General features: G+C 31.4%; 2 protein-coding genes and 2 non-coding genes across 4 annotated transcripts; 2 read left to right on the plus strand and 2 right to left on the minus strand.

Annotated features, from left to right (window-relative positions):
- Nucleotides 1-2,670: 2,670 nt before the first annotated feature.
- On the minus strand, nt 2,671-2,769 carry LOC144563744 (small nucleolar RNA snR60/Z15/Z230/Z193/J17). Its single transcript, XR_013514412.1, has one exon. It is a non-coding gene; the product is annotated as a small nucleolar RNA snR60/Z15/Z230/Z193/J17 (small nucleolar RNA).
- A 384-nt stretch (nt 2,770-3,153) lies between these two features.
- Nucleotides 3,154-3,244, minus strand: LOC144563745 (small nucleolar RNA Z43). Its single transcript, XR_013514413.1, has one exon. It is a non-coding gene; the product is annotated as a small nucleolar RNA Z43 (small nucleolar RNA).
- Nucleotides 3,245-6,674: 3,430 nt separating this feature from the next.
- On the plus strand, nt 6,675-9,538 carry LOC144563088 (uncharacterized). Its single transcript, XM_078312472.1, has 6 exons — nt 6,675-6,914; nt 7,821-7,948; nt 8,079-8,182; nt 8,701-8,788; nt 9,099-9,160; nt 9,327-9,538. The coding sequence occupies exons 1-6, from the start codon at nt 6,802-6,804 to the stop codon at nt 9,477-9,479; spliced, it is 648 nt and encodes a 215-aa protein (XP_078168598.1). The 5' UTR covers nt 6,675-6,801; the 3' UTR covers nt 9,480-9,538.
- Nucleotides 9,539-14,652: 5,114 nt separating this feature from the next.
- On the plus strand, nt 14,653-16,083 carry LOC144563716 (uncharacterized). Its single transcript, XM_078313210.1, has 2 exons — nt 14,653-14,938; nt 15,541-16,083. The coding sequence occupies exons 1-2, from the start codon at nt 14,682-14,684 to the stop codon at nt 15,971-15,973; spliced, it is 690 nt and encodes a 229-aa protein (XP_078169336.1). The 5' UTR covers nt 14,653-14,681; the 3' UTR covers nt 15,974-16,083.
- The last annotated feature ends 441 nt before the right edge of the window (nt 16,084-16,524 follow it).

Consider the following 16,524-nt stretch of genomic DNA (forward strand, 5'->3'; position numbering starts at 1 on the left):
TCCAGTAAACAATTTACTTGTGTCTGTTCTTCTGTCTCATAGCTATCAAATTAGTTTCAAGGTAGATGTGTGTCATCCTTGCTAACTGAATCTTTTATTAATCTTGAGCAGATTATCAAATATAATTACTCTTGTAATTATACCGCTAGCAGATAATCTTACTCTATCAAGGGGCCCAGTGATGCTATAGCTCGTATAGAGATACGAAGGACAAATAGTATTCTTGGTAAACCATCACTACCTCAGCTAAGCCATGTATACCGAAGAGCCATCGTTATAACTGCATTTTACCGACAGCGTTTGATAACAATCACACATATACATTTCTTAGTAGGAAAGATGAATACCTCATACTTTAGAACTTAACACTGAATGAAAACATTAATGACACGAACACAATTCTATTTAATGTTTCATTCGGGGTCTATCAAATACCATGTTCCTAGAACATGTATCTATGTGATTAAAATGACATCTCGTGTCAGGTGGTTTGTAAAACTTAACCATCTTTTAATCCACATACTAACCTTATCGCGGTAATTAGTGTTCCTGCTAATTACCTTGGTCAGTGACTTTTTAAGAGTATATATTATCTATATTATGGAGTTTCACAATTTCAGTCATGAACTCGAAATGATCCATAAATTCAATAATACTCAAGGCAACAAAATGATATTAATTAACCAATTCATGAACAAAGCTTTATGATAAATTATCGTATTATTGACTTCTAGATTATTACACTAACAAGATTTATTTAGTTTATGTTAGATTTGTTAGATGTGAAGTAATTAGATTTGTTTTGAATATGTTAGATTTTATTTTTGAAATTCGAATTTATTTTTAATAAGTTAAAAAAATAGATCAGATTTATTTTTTTGAATATGTGAAATAATTATATTTGTTTTGAATATGTTATATTTTATTTTTGAAATTCGGATTTATTTGTAATAGGTTAAAAAAATAGGTTAGATTTTTTTTTAATATGTGAAGTAATTATATTTGTTTTGAATAGGTTAGATTTATTTTTAATATGTTAAAAAAATAGGTTAGATTTATTTTTTTTGAATATGTGAAGTAATTAGATTTGTTTTGAATATGTTAGATTTTATTTTTGAAATTCGGATTTATTTTCATTAGGTTAAAAAATTATGTTAGATTTTTTTTTTGAATATGTGAAGTAATTAGATTTGTTTTGAATATGTTATATTTTATTTTTGAAATTCGGATTTATTTTTCATAGGTTAAAAAAATAGGTTAGATTTATTTTTTTGAATATGTGAAGTAATTACATTTCTTTTGAATATGTTAGATTATATTTTTGAAATTCGAATTTATTTTTAATAGGTTAAAAAAAGATGGTAGATTAATTTTTGTGAATATGTGAAGTAAAACAATTGGTATCAGAAGATGTTAGATTTATTTTTGATTTTAAATGTTAGATTTATTTTTAAATAGGTTAGATTTATTTTAAAAATGTTAGATTTATTTTTAAATAGGTTAGATTTATTTTAAATAACCTATTCTCAAACTAACTAAACATATCCTTGTAGACTTTGAGGGCAACATAAACAGCTCAAGACAGTCTACAGTGCCTACTCGGCAAAGAGAATCCATGGCAATTCTGGTACATCACCAAAACAGTTGGTATCAAAATACCGACCCAAGGGATGCACGTGCAAAAGAGTCTATACTGAAATTGTTTTGGTGATGTATTGGAATGGCCCTGGATTTTTCAAAAAATATTTATTTTAAAGAAGAATTACTAATAAATAATTGCTAATATAAATATTCATTTTAAAGAAGAATTCAGATTTATGCAAACGACCTATTAACATTATTAATTCTAGCCGAATTTATATTCATTAGTTTATTCATTAATTAATTCTAACTGAATTTATTATATTAAGAATGAGTGCCAACATAGCGGAATCTCGTACGCAAGGTCTCCCCTACTTCTACTCAAGAGATCTCAAGGAACTTGTGAAAGAAGAAAACCCCGAGAACCTTCATGAAAAGTCCCAACAACGCACAAACAAAGAAAATGTGGATTTTGGCAATCCCTGTCACCGATATGGGAAGAGGAGCGAGATGTTATGTTGTGCGAAATGTTTGCAAGCTTTCCACCCTTCTTGCATTAGCGCCTACCTGGTGCACACAAGGGAGGATATAAGGTTCAAGCATTTCATATGCCCACCCTGCGCCTTAGACAAATCTAAGTAAAACAGGCAAAAAAGAAAACGAAATAAGCAGTGGAACTCTGATTCCGATTAGGATTATCTCGACGTTGTATTATTTTTACTTTCAAACACGAGCTATCAATTGCTAGTTGTAATTTCCTTTACTTCAATGTTATTTTCCTTTTATTTATCTCAATTAGTTTTTACTTCAAAAAAATTGAACATTTATGACTTTAATTCACAACAAATGAAATTTTTATCTTTTGATTTTCTTATTTCGTTTTATCTTTTGATTTTATACTTTCGATTGAAAGTATAAAATCTCTTTCAATAAATTCTTCGCAGTTAATATGTAAACAAATTATTTATGGAAACAATTGAACGGACTTACCGGTATAATTTCAACTACATCGAAAAAACGTGAGAAACATAATTTCACAAGATATAAAATAAGAGAAATCAACAAGATGACAAAAATAGAGTTAATTGAGAAGGTAGTCAGTTAGGAGCGAAAGACATTCAAATCTAATCAGAGCCCCAATTTGAGGCCATCATTTGAACTATGCAATTTGATCATCATACTACCTTTGAATATTAAATGTAATAAAAAGTTGAAAGAATTCAGATTATTTTATTCGAGTGTTAAAGGGTGGCTCAGAAGGCGGAAGACATTTCGCGGATTTTGTCTTCATAAAACTCAGATAAATTAAATCCTATAGATCATCAATGCCACCCTTTAAAAGATGAAAAAACAAACTCATAATTTCAATTACCAAAAAGGCGATCAATAAAGGAAAAACAAAATAGCCTCAGAGAGAAGATTAGATCTAATCCACACAGCATAAGCTTCGGATATATGCTTGTCTTTCTTTTTTAACATCATCGACCAAATTCATTTAAACAGTATAATAAAACAAGAAAAAGAAATCGAAATCGAAGAAAACAATTTAAATAGTTGCTTGAAAAAGGGATTGAACTCAGAATATGGGTGGTGATATATAGTGTGGTCGTCAAGGCAGATAGCCATTACGACGAACGAGACCTGATATCAATCATCATCGTTCCCTATCAGCTAACAACAAATTGAAACAGAGACTAAAACATCAAAAAGAACAAATTCGTTCGAAAATGAAGCAGAGAATTGTAAATCCAGTGGAAATCTCTAGTCGGCGCTAACTATATAGTGCTATCGGACGGGGCGTCTAGGGTTTTATTATTTCTGCGTTGGTGTTAGTATTGGGAATCTTTATATCTCAACCATTAGTTCGTTCTTAAACGGTTATGATTTTAAGTCAGGATTAAACAGGGTAATCCGTTCGGCCTGTTAATCATGGGCTTTTAAGGGTCTTTCCAGAAGTGTAGATTTTGGGCCCAGTAATAGGAGTCCGTGTCCTCCGTGTCCGAACTCAATTAGGGCCTGTTCGGCCGGCCGTAAAATGGTCGGAATCAATGTGATTAGATTATATTTCTATCATTTTCTAAAGGTTGTTCGGCTGCCTATTATTTGGAAGATGGGATTGGATTTTAAATTTTTAATCCTATACTTATTTCCAATCCTTTGTTATTTTGTGGGAAAAAAAAAATTAGCTCTGACTGAATTATTTACCCACACATTATTTGTTGTTGCTCCCTTCACAATACTTTTCTTAGAAGATAATCCTAATCAGTGATAATTACAATTACAATTATTTGTTATAGACTTAAAATGCAATTTAAGTGACTTAATTTTTTTATTTTACAATTTTAATAATTATTTGTGTATTTGTATTGTTCAATCAGTGTTACATTTATTTAATTATGAAAATAGTAATTTAATTTACTTACTGAATATTTTGTTAGCATTTTTAATCACATATTTTACTGCATATTATTGGTATAATTATATGTTTATAAATACTTTTTAAAATAGATTAGAAAATTTAAATAGATATACATATTTTTAAAATAAATCAAGATTTTCCACAACGAATCTTATAGTACAAACGGACACTCATTTCAATATTTTCATAATAAATCCCATACATAATCATATTTATTGGTTTCCACTTTTTTAAAAGTAATAAGTTCTGATTCCCGTCAAATCAGTGTTGTAAAAAACGGTCTTAACGGTCGTTTAATTGTTAACGACGGTCAAACCATCACAGATACATGTTTACGGATGAAAACAATTAATCGGCAGTTTTTTTCGATTAATCGATCGTTTTACCGTTTAATCATCTCTTTATTCCTGTTTATCTCCGTTTATTTCCATTTATTCCCGTTTATTCTTGTTTATTTCAATAAATATTTATTTTTCACATTGACCTTTTTTCCTATAATAGTGTGTAATAATAAGTTTTATAAATACTGTTTTGTAGTTTTATTTGTGCTCGGACATACATCCAATATTTTTATATATTATTTCTTCTTGCTTACTTTGAAATTGATTAATTCTTTTGTTATTTATATATTATGTATTTTTCTTACTTATTGATGTAATTTTTTCAATTAGTACGACATGTTCATTTATGAAACTAAGTTGTTATCATAAACTAAATTTAGTGATTTTATGTTGGAATGCTTCATTTCTTTCAAATAAGATACTATTAGTATTTGAAAATTCTTAAATTTATTTTGTCATTAAATAAATGTGTTACACATAAAAATTCTTATGAGTTAAGAAAATATAAACGTAATGTCATGTTACAATAATGAAACCAAGTTAAATTAAATTTATTTATAAGTTTATTGAGTAAAATAAATTATTTTTAATAATTATGATAAATATACATAAATTTAATAAAAACGGTAAATTGTCCATATAATTCTAATTAATCGGCCGCATACTGATTTCGCTTAGCGGTACTCTGTCCGTCCGACGACCGCATACCGTTATTTATAACACTGCGTCAAATTTATCCCATGTAATTCCGTGACAGACGAAGACGCCCTTTGAACTGTAGGGGTCTGTTCTGAGATTCGTGCAAGTTTAAAGAACGGTCCGATAGCTCACTCTATTTGAGCTCACAGAAATAAAGGTAATATTAATAAAATATTCAAGTGGCCCACCATTATTTGTGAAGTGGGACCTACAACAGACAAGTCATGATAACTATGAAGACTGATGAGTCAGAACCAAATCGATCAGATTCGTGGTTAGCAGAAATGCCCATTTTTTATTTTTATTGCCAAATCCAGAACAGATACCATCCTCAGTGGCCCGAGGAATCGGGGACACGTATCCTCTGCATTAACGTACCGTTTGAGTTAATTTCTGAACCGTACGATCAGAATTCGGGCCAATCCGGTCCAAGCCTATAACGCACGGGGCCCTTTAATATTAGTACAGATCTCAATCGAACGGTCCACATTTTAACTCAAAATTTGAGTTAATGCAGAAGATATGAATTCAGGAATCGGTTGCGAAAGGTAAACCTTCTACACAATTGCTTTGTTAATCACTTAATTGTGACATTTACCGACAATTTTTTTTTTCTCATATCCAGCGTGTATCCACGTGTTGGTGGGATGCGTACCGTGCTCCTAAGTCCTAACGAATGTCGTTATTTTCCATTACGCCCCTGCATTTTTTTTTTCCTTTTTCTTGTCTTTCTAATAGTAATTTTTTTTAATAATTTTGTGTCGTTTACTAAATTTTCAGTTCTCTAGCATATTTCAAACAAGTTTCAGCTTTATTGAATAACAATCGTTCATATTACTTCACTAATTTTTGTTTATTTTTTAAAGTTTTATTGTGAAATAGTAAAATATTTTAAAATTGCTAATTAATTTTTGTCTTTTCTGATCTTTCTATAAGTTACCAATGCTCAAGTCCTACTCAGCACAAAAACGTTAATAACATAGTCATTGGATTTAAATTTTACTAGAGATTACATCATTGACTTTACTTTGAATAAAAAATGTAGTGTTGAATGCTTAATTAAATTTAAAATTTCTCAAATCTTTAAATATTTTGTAAGCTCCAAATAAAATATCCTTACAACATGACAAATTCTAAAACATATTATTACAATGTTCAACAAGATAATTATACAATAATCAAAATTCCTATACTTGCTTTAACCATATTAATCTCTAATCTATGCTCGTATTTGATTTATTTATCTCTCTACGAACGGTAACCAAAGAAAAGGAAGCTTAACTTTTATTTTTATATTCATTAAAAATAAAATTGAATAAAATGTAGATGGTGATGGATGATCTTACTTCTATACGAAGAGATATATATTTAATTTTTACAAGTTTACACGAGATATCAAAAAAAAATTATCTAAAGCCATGATTTCAGAAGAAAACAAAAAATGATGAAATATTAGACGCAATATTTAACTTTTTTGGGTACCATTGATACATTTTTAGAATCCACGGCACATACGAAACTTTTAAATCTCATAAAAGCCTGTATTGACTATTCTACCAATTTGCAATTTTATTGGGGGGCAAAGGGAAAAAATGCCAACCATCCTCCCTCTGTGCAGGTATATATCAGCCTTCAACCTCAACATTTAGCTGTGTTTAGATCTCAACAACCCGCACTCATTGTTTTTCTCAAACCTTTTTATCCTTAAGCTAAATATATTGCAATCATATATATCTACTTCTTTCTATTATATTGGAAGATATGGTTTTGTACTTTAAGGCTCGGCCGGAGTTAGGAGACTACACCATTTTTATGGGAATTGACAAGAATGAGAATGAGGAGCTTATCAAATATGGCTTCCCCGAAGACATCTGGTAATTCCGTTCATAATTTTGGCTATTTACCTTTTCCTTTTTATTATGTGTGAAAGTATGTATATATGTATTCAGTTCATTCCTCTTTTGGGTTTCAGTTTTTTTCTTGGAAAATAATTGGTTTGATTTTCTTTTTTTTCCTCTGTGGTGTTAAATCGAAATCCTACCACAAAAGAGAACCATGATTGCTAGTTGATATTCTTCACTTGTGACATCTTGTGAAAGCAATGCCATCATTTTACAATTTAGTTATCTCTTAATTTTTTCTCGAGAGAGATGATTTTGTTCGTCCGAAATTTATTTATTTCCGACTGAGCGCAGAGCGCTGATGAGTATGCATCATGTACATACATCACCAACAAATGCTTGTTCTATGTTGAGTGTTAATTAGTTATGTACAAATTTAATACAAGTAACATAGGCACTTGTTAGCTAGCAACAATAAAGTAGATACTTTTCGCGAGAGAAAAAATACATTTATGATGGAACTCTATCACGAAAAGTATCGTCGCAAATAAAAAAACACGTTTATGACGGTATTCTGTCGCGAAAAGTTACTTTTTGTCCTCGCGAAAAATGTCTGTCTTTTGTAGCTGCATAAGAACATGCACAATGGTAGATGAGTCCGGAACGGCTGAGCTCCGGTGATTTATAACAATTTATCTTCCATAAATTTGGGATAACAGGCTAGAATAGAATCAGTTTTAAAACAACATTTCCATATGCAGTCTCCTTTTTCCTTCAAATATAAACTTGAAGTAATTTATTATTCTACCAGAAATTAATCATTTTTTAAGGGTTGTTGAAGCAAATTGAATTAGATCTGTTGGCAAAACCGCTTTTGGTACGTAACATGTATATTCTAATACAATTTGCCTCTCCATGCATGACATGGATTTATTCCAGGTTTCATGTAGATAAGGTATCCTCTGCTCATGTCTATGTTAGAATGCACAGAGGCCAAACAATTGATGGCATAAGTGAAGGTTTACTGGAGGATTGTGCTCAGCTTGTGAAAGCTAATTCCATTCAAGGTATATTATTATTTTTTTTTTTCAGATTAACTGGCACCAGTACGCTTTCATTTATGATTTTCTTTTATTTCCAATGACATATATATACATAAGGTACTGATGTAATAATTTTTCAAAAATATTATAACAGGGAATAAGATGAATAATGTTGACATTGTATATACGCCATGGACAAATCTGAAGAAAACACTGTCGATGGATGTCGGCCAAGTTGGCTTTTTTCACCCTAAATTGGTGAGTCAATTATTTCTTTTGAGAAAATATTTGTTGGCCATTATTATTTATAAAGAGTACAGTTGTACGTAATTTAATGCTATGGGCCTATGGAAACAAGTATACTGATAATCAAATTTAACTGACAATTGTATATATATTATAATATTTTAGACAATTTTTATATCAAATTTGGAACAAGTTACCTGCTCAAATACCAACGCGGAATACCGTAGTGGATTGAATCCAAGTTCTCGCTACGCCCTTTTGTTTATCCTTTTTTTTTCTTTCAGAAACAATTGATCGCTGATTATATGTTAATAAAATTGATAAATTAGTTTCTCAAGTTGCTCGATAAAATTGCACCAAAATTTGTACATAATCTAACTAAATTCTAGAAAATTTATCTACATTTTTTTTTTTAATATTTTGTTTACCATTCATCAATCGGTACAGTTGTCAAATTAGCAATGCACTGGTCTTCCTATATAGATTCGAATTGCTTATTCTAATTAATGATACTTTTACGGTTGTAATAGGTACGCACAGTGAGGGTTGAGAAGCGAATCAATGAAATAGTGAACAGGTTGAATAAGACCAAAGTTGAAAGGGTGACAGATTTGAAAGGTGAGTGACCTGATACTTTTAAGATTTGTTGGGTCGTACGTAGTAGCAGGATGGACAGAAATTTTGATTGAGGCATATTTTTATCATAATTTTGAATATTCAGTATATTTTTATAAAAAAATAACGAGAAAAATATGGAAATAAAAACATATTTTGGAGAAAGATTCTAGAATAGACAAAATTTTATATTTTTTTTAAACTTAAATATACTTTTATAAATTTTTTTAAAAAAGGACATAAAAATAGAAGTATATCATGTTAGTTATTCTTGTTGTTGTTGTATAATAATTTACATGTTATTTATTTACAGCTGAGAGAGAGGCCTTACATGCTGTTGAAAAAGCTGAAAGGAAACTTCAAATGAGAGAAAAGGTCCATTCAATTTCTCTTTTACATGTATTTAACTTGAGCTTTTTCATGCACAATAGAATTTAAACTTTTATTCTTTTTTTCAGAAATATGGAGTGTAAAAACAAACTTTTCTCTCTATGAAGATCCTTTCTCCAAATTTCTTATATATATATGTATTTTTATTCAGAAAAGAAGAGAAGACCTACAACGGCTAGAAAAAGAGAGACTGGCGGATCGAAGGAGCTACAAGGGTCTCATGGTGCCTGAAAAGATGACTTCTAACAAACAAATAGCATCTGCTAGTAATTCCTTCAAAGAACTGGAAGAAGATTTCATGTGACCATGACTGAAGCTTCAAAAGTAATCCAAATTAAAGATGTAATATAGGTCTCGATCTATTAGAGTATCTCTCAGCTATTATTTGTTCTACGGAAAGAAGAAGGAGAATAAATGGTAGGGTCCTTTAATTTCATATCCAGTCCATATGATTTGAAACAAACTGATTGGATCGGATTGATTGAGCGTCAAAAAGAGGATCCTCTTTTCATGGGGTGAATAATAGGAGAAAAGGCAACATATTATGTATATGAAGAAAGCTTCAATTAATTTGTGAGGTGATTGGTTTGGCAACTTCTCATTGTAAATGGCCCAAAGGCAGAATGAATTAACGGGTCTAATGTAATGCTTGAAACTTGAGAAGGTAGTTTTATTTTAAGTTGATCAATGATGGAACTTCTTGTGTTAATATTAAATTTGTCAGGCTTATTAACCAAAGAGGATGCCAATAGAAAACAAATAAAATAATGATAATTTCTAGTTTGAATAATAATTTTCAAAATACCAAAAAGCCGTTGGAATTATATAAAAAATAGTTCAGATAACTATGTCGATGTTACCAACATTTTTGCTTAGAAACAGAGACCTCTCAAACGGAACCGAACACATGATCTACCCCAACAAATTAATTCTCAGCGTATTCAAAGCTCATGCATCTCTATCCCAATCCAACGGCCGAAACAAACCAGGATCAATTATCTATTATCACGAGGTCCATAATCCTTTCTCTTCTCTCTCTCGGGAAGTAGCATAGTATTCTAAATTTTTATTTTCTTTCTCATCGTAGTCTCGTAGAAGGCGATAATCTTTCTTTTTGGGTTATGAGACCCACCCAAGTTTAGAGTCCACCACAGTAATCGAATATTTGAGGTGACTCACGTTCTGGTCCAGTGCATCTCAGGCTATGTGGTTGCCCAATATATATACCTCCAGTGGGTCCGGATCGCATAAAGTAATTCAAATTTTGAGTTTGGATTCGGACCGTCTGATCCAAGCCAGTTCTAGAATTTAGGGGATCTCTTTAAGAAAGCTAATATGAGTACCCGCGCTACAGTACCCGCACAGTACCTTCACCTAAACTGTCATAACGGTTTGTGGGGACCAAACTGCCATAACTGCAATTCAGATCTGTAACTTTTTTTTTAATATTAATAGTCAAATTTTGAAGTATGTAATCCAAAGAATACAAGTATTTATATCTATACAGTAAACAATGTAAATGATAAATTAATGATTTTTAAATAGTCGTATCCGCACTTTTTTTTTAAATTTCTGATGTCATACCCGCACCTAAACTGTCCTAATTGCTTGTGGGGACCGCAACTATTCCAGATCTGTAACTTTATTTTAAAATATTAATAGTAAAATCTTGAAGTATATAGTTCAAAGAACACAAGTATTTATATCTATATAGTAAACAATGTAAATGATAAATTAATTATTTTTAAATAATCGTACCCGCACTATTTTTTTTTTGAAATTTCTGACGTCATACCCGCACCTGAACTGCCATAATTGCTTGTGGGGACCGCAACCGTTCCAGATCTATAACTTTTTTTAATATTAATAGTCAAATCTTGAAGTATATAATTCAAAGAACACAAGTATTTATATCTATATAGTAAACAATGCTGTAATTTTTACATAACTGCTTGTGGGGACCTAAACTACTATAATGTTGTAATTGGATCCCTCCTCTTTTTACATATGACACTGAAAGTATTAATATCTAAGTATTGAAAGTATTTATATCTATGCACTGAGGTATTTATTTTTATGATGTCAACTATTTTTGTTAGAAAAATGTTGACGCGGAATTAGTGCCGAGGCTTTGAAAGGGTGCTACTGGGATTTTAGAATAATAATTAGTTGAGACTATATAATATCTTTTTAGAATAATAATTAGTGAACACAATATAATTAGTGGAGATCATAATACATTATTCCTCTAAATGCAGTTACTGTAGCGCGGGTACTGTAGCGCGGGCACATAAATGATTATTCTCTCTTTAATACTCGTGCAGATTATGATCATACGGTTCAGATCTAAACTCAAAACTTTGAGTTACTGCAAGTTGATAGTGCTACTTTAGTATGTTTCTTATTTTATTTTATTTTTTTTAAAAAGGCCAAAGGCCCATTCCATTGAACTGGAAATAGCTTGCATTACCAGTTTAATATCAAAGTACCCAACAGATGTACTCCAACCCATGCAATATACCAGCAAAGCAAAACGGTTAAGATACAAGCCAACAACAACATAAAAAGCATAACAAGCAAGTCAAATACCAAACCAAAGAGGAGTCTATTGACCAAAAGTAAGCTAGATTAGCTATGACTAAGCCGCACTTTAAGGGGCTAAGGAGAGTTAGGTTCAAAATTGAGTGGTATGGGGGCTTCATATCGGCGGGGTACTCAAGTGGTTGGTACACCACCATTTCCATCGGCATGAACTGAGCGAAAGGTATTGCATCCTCCATAAGTGGCATCCAAGCATCCACCATTTCCATCGGCTAGTATGTTTCTTATTAACATTAGATAAATTTCTGATCTAAGTTGTGAGTGCCAAAAGAAGATTGTCAAGATTGCACCATTGAGAGATCTATGTTTATTGCACAACCAATCTATACTTAAAAAATAGGATAAAATTTAAAAGCACATCACTTATGAGTTATGCCACAGAATTTGACACTTTCATTTTTCTAATTTTATTTTAATTTTTATTTATTATTATCGAGTGTATTAAAGATATTGAGAATATTGAAGATATCAAATCAGATCCGGTATGTGACAAATCTTAGTAAATTTCCAGCAAAGAATATCTAAAGTTGGAATGTATAAATTAGTAATTAACCTATATAATCTCATGTACAGCCTCTGTAACAATTTAATACAATACAAATTATTTCAATCCCATGTTGTTTTAAGAGACAGAAAGATTGAAATAATTTGTATTGTATTAAATTGTTACAGAGGCTAGCTGTACATGAGATTATATAGGCTAATTACTAATTAGCCGTTGCTATCTTTCTTAAATTACAATATGCAATAGCTGTTGTTATTTCCTAATTACACTAGCTAAGATTATACATAGATTTCATATCATGCTGCACACAGCTATACATTCCAACTTTAGAAATTCTTTGCTGAAAATTTACTAAGAGTTGTCACATACTTGATATCTTCAATACTCTCAATATCTTTAATAGAGTGACTGATATTTTCTCATTGACCCTCTTTTCATTTAAAAGAAACTATATATGCGGATAATAATTGTGATGTTTTTTTTATCATATATATTTTTGGAATTTTGAAAACGTTATTTATTTATGTTCAAATTTTATTTGACAGCGAGTTTTTTTGGAAACTATCATCATTAAAATTTAACTTACTCTAAAATAAATATTTACATTTTCTTGAGCAAGAGACAATCCTAATGTGACACAATTCGTTTTTGAAGAAGAAATATGGAGGTCACGCCTCCAAATTCCCTAATGTGACACAATTCGTAAATCAATGCATCATCTATCATGGTATTTGAGTAATTAATTACTGAATGTCCTTGGCAGTTATTAAGGATTAAACATTTTTCGAATTCCATCAAATTTTATATAACAATACTCTAAAAGTAATGAAACACATACTTGCAATTTTTAATTTATGAATCCGGCTAGTATGACATCACAACTCATACTACTACAAAATCTATTGAACCGGCTTCAAACGATGAATCAAAACTTATCTTATTCATTAATCGTACATTTAAATGCCAAATTTATAATTTTCCAAATTTATTTGATATCACGTCAAGCAGTCAAATGTGAGAGTTCTTAAGTTAATTTTACATTTTTAATTTTTTGACAGGTTGACTTGGTACTAAAATAATTCAAAAAACTATAAATTTTACATGTAAATGCATCACTCATAAAGTACATCGGTTTGAATGGTTTGAATTTGTTATTTGAAGTCAATAAATTTTAGAGTTGGTGTCATATGATGATACCGATATTGATCATACTAGCCGGACTCTTAATATCTACGAAACACATAATTAGGGACAACTTTTAATTTCTACGAATATTAATGTTCATGCAATATTTGTAAAATAAATTAATCATCAATATATGCCTAATTACCTACCATTGCCTACGTACGCTCAGTCTTCAATTTTATTTTGCTATTACTTCATACTTTCTTCTATTATTTTAAAGAGTTTGGTAGGCCGCGCTCACCTATAATTACCCAGCACAATACTCCTGTGAAGGTAATCAGAAGTCGGAAAGAAATTTGTTTATTGGAAAATCCAGTCCACTTAAACAATTATTGCAGTCAATGCTGATGTTTTTTTCTAACAAATTAACTGAAGTTTTTCCTAAACCATGCATCATACCGATTAATTAATTGCTCAATCAAACCACAAAAGCACAAACGCCTTGGCCGCTAGCTTCTTGTTCTTGCAATTTGGTACTGAGGTAATTATTCTTTTCCTTTTTCCGTTTTCCGTTTTCGTTTTCTTTTACTTTTTCCTTTGTGTATCGAAAATTTGAAATAGTCCAAGCTGTGTTTTCCTTTCGTGAGAAAGTGTGGGTTTACATCCATAAGAAATTTGTGCTTTTTAATTCAGTTTATATGAATACTTTCAGCTGGCTAAATAAACTTCAAGAGAGATATATTGTTAATTGTCTAGGGTTGAAAATTTTTAGGGACAGGAACAGGGTTTAAGCTAGGTTAATCTAGGCTCAACCATGCTCATTAAATTGCTTTATTTTAGGTTTTTTTTTTCCATTCTCGTCATGGGGTCGAATTTAAAGGAGAAATATGCAGTTAATTCTTAAAAGATAATAAATAAGAATAGAACAGAACATCAAAACTTAAGTTGCGTCAGTCTGTTTTTAGTAAGGCGATTCAACTCTAAATTCTCAAATTTAAGCAAACATTATTCAAATCTGCAAGTTTGAGTATTGAGACAGCTAAATCACATAAAAGAAACAATAAATAACTAACAAGGGAAAAAAATATACTAGAACTAGGTGTCAGGTACTGCTTATGTTACTATTTATTTTATAGTCATAATATGCACCATCAATGGGAAAGGTGTCGTACCACTTTTGCTTGTTTATACCATGTTTCCTTTCTAAAATGGAACTAGCTATTTCATCTTCTTTTTCTGCAGGTGAACCAAACCTATATATGTGAAAGAAGTTCAATGGAGTTTGCTGAAAACACTTTACTGGGTTTAAAATTTCTTATCGTTGTGGTTCTTTTGGCATACATCCTTACTACTAGAATGCAGACCCCACACACAGAGGAACTACACCTTACTTTTGAGTGGGGGAAACAGTTGATGAATGGGTTTACTCCAGCTGTGCCGGTATCAGATTTGAGGGTTAAACAGTCATGGTGTGTGACCTGTCTTGCTCCTGCTGCTGTTAGGTGCAGTGCGTGCAAGTTGGTTAAATATTGGTAAGAGTGTTCTTACTGTTCAAGAGGATAATTCCATCATTTGTCGAACCAACTTGCAGCCAAATCTAATTATCAAGAAGAAACCAACTAGCAATCAAATCTAATTGTGGTTAGTAAATTAACAAATTCTTTACTGAATGGATCCTTTTGAAAATGTTCAATTATCCTTTAACTGTGAAGGGTTTAGAAGGCTGTTTATAAACTATTTATGGAATGTAAATAATACAATACATCTTTGTTTCTTTTCTTTTTGCACACACACACACACACACACACACACAATGAATCAATTACAGCCAATCATACTATATCTAAATGACACAAATCATTAATGTTATGACTTTAATGCTTCTGTGTGTTATTATGGTTTACTAAATGATTATGTTTTTTTAATATCTGTGCACTATACCGGCAATAGTCAAGTCTGATGGTAGAAATTGAAGAAAGAAAAAAATGACCACAACATTTTCATAGTATATTTAGTATCTAGCAGGATATCATTCATCCAAAATTACCTTAATTTAGTTTTGTGATATTTATCGACATGTAGTTTCTTAAATGTGAACTTAAGCACAAGTGACTTAAACAACCTGCGTATGTAGTTCTGCCAAGTGTCAAATAATCCACTGGAAGAAGGGACACAGGGACACTTGTCAGCCATCATTGAAGCCATCTGAAATTGCTGCTACTACAGTACAGAGACCTCCTCAGCCAATGCCTTTTCAGGTCAATCTAAACTCACTGCCTCACAGAAGTAATACCAAAAAGTTTGGTATACAGGAAGGTGCATCCGATGACCAGATTGGTGCTCGAAAAAAGAGTGTGAGCAAATTGAAACAAACAAAACTAAAAGAGGAAGATAGTGCAGATACAAACTCTACGTGTTCTAACGTTTCATCAAAGGTTTGTCTATCTCAATTTAAATCAACATTTATTGTCTTGGTTGCTAGAAATTTGACGAAGACCTACTCAGCAGATGCCCTTTCCGATCAACCTAAACTCACCTCCTTTGGGAAGCGACACATGTATGCATGAAGGTACATCTGACAACCAGTTTGGTACCCACAAAAGGAGGGTCAACAAATCAAAGCAAACAGAACTAGAAGATGAGCATGCTAAAGATGCAAACTATTTGTTTTTTAACATTTCAGCAGAGGTTTGCCTGTCTCAATTTTATTAGCAACATTTATTGTCTCATTATTCTGGAACTATACAAATCAGGTAGTATTAGACTATTAGTACTGGTATTGAACTGGTAGGTACTGTCTTGGATGATATTATCTTTTATTGTTAGGTAAATGTTCTGGAGGGTTACCATATACCTGCCACTATGTGCCGACATTTCATTTGGTTGTTTTAACTATCATGAAAATGAGCAGTGTCTACTGCTTTTTGAGGGTTTACTCCACAAATGAATGTTCTCAAGGTTTTACAAGCAGCAGCGTGAATTTGAATTATCTAATCGTGCTAACGGCTAAGGTTGTCTGATCTCAAAACACTTGTCTGATGATACCAAATTTGATAGGTGAAAAAAAAATTGGTAGGCTGTAAGGTGGATGTTGACAACCGAATCTCTCTCCGCTTCT

The sequence above is a fragment of the Carex rostrata genome, chromosome 12, assembly GCF_964058835.1.
Source record: "Carex rostrata chromosome 12, lpCarRost1.2, whole genome shotgun sequence".
NCBI lineage: Eukaryota > Viridiplantae > Streptophyta > Magnoliopsida > Poales > Cyperaceae > Carex > Carex rostrata.

Coding starts and splice junctions, on each gene's coding strand:
- LOC144563088 (XM_078312472.1), top strand. CDS start 6,802: ATGGTTTTGTACTTTAAGGCTCGGCCGGAGTTAGGAGACTACACCATT. Junction 6,915..7,820: donor GGCTTCCCCGAAGACATCTG/GTAATTCCGTTC, acceptor GATTTATTCCAG/GTTTCATGTAGATAAGGTAT. Junction 7,949..8,078: donor GAAAGCTAATTCCATTCAAG/GTATATTATTAT, acceptor ATATTATAACAG/GGAATAAGATGAATAATGTT.
- LOC144563716 (XM_078313210.1), top strand. CDS start 14,682: ATGGAGTTTGCTGAAAACACTTTACTGGGTTTAAAATTTCTTATCGTT. Junction 14,939..15,540: donor TGCAAGTTGGTTAAATATTG/GTAAGAGTGTTC, acceptor CTGCGTATGTAG/TTCTGCCAAGTGTCAAATAA.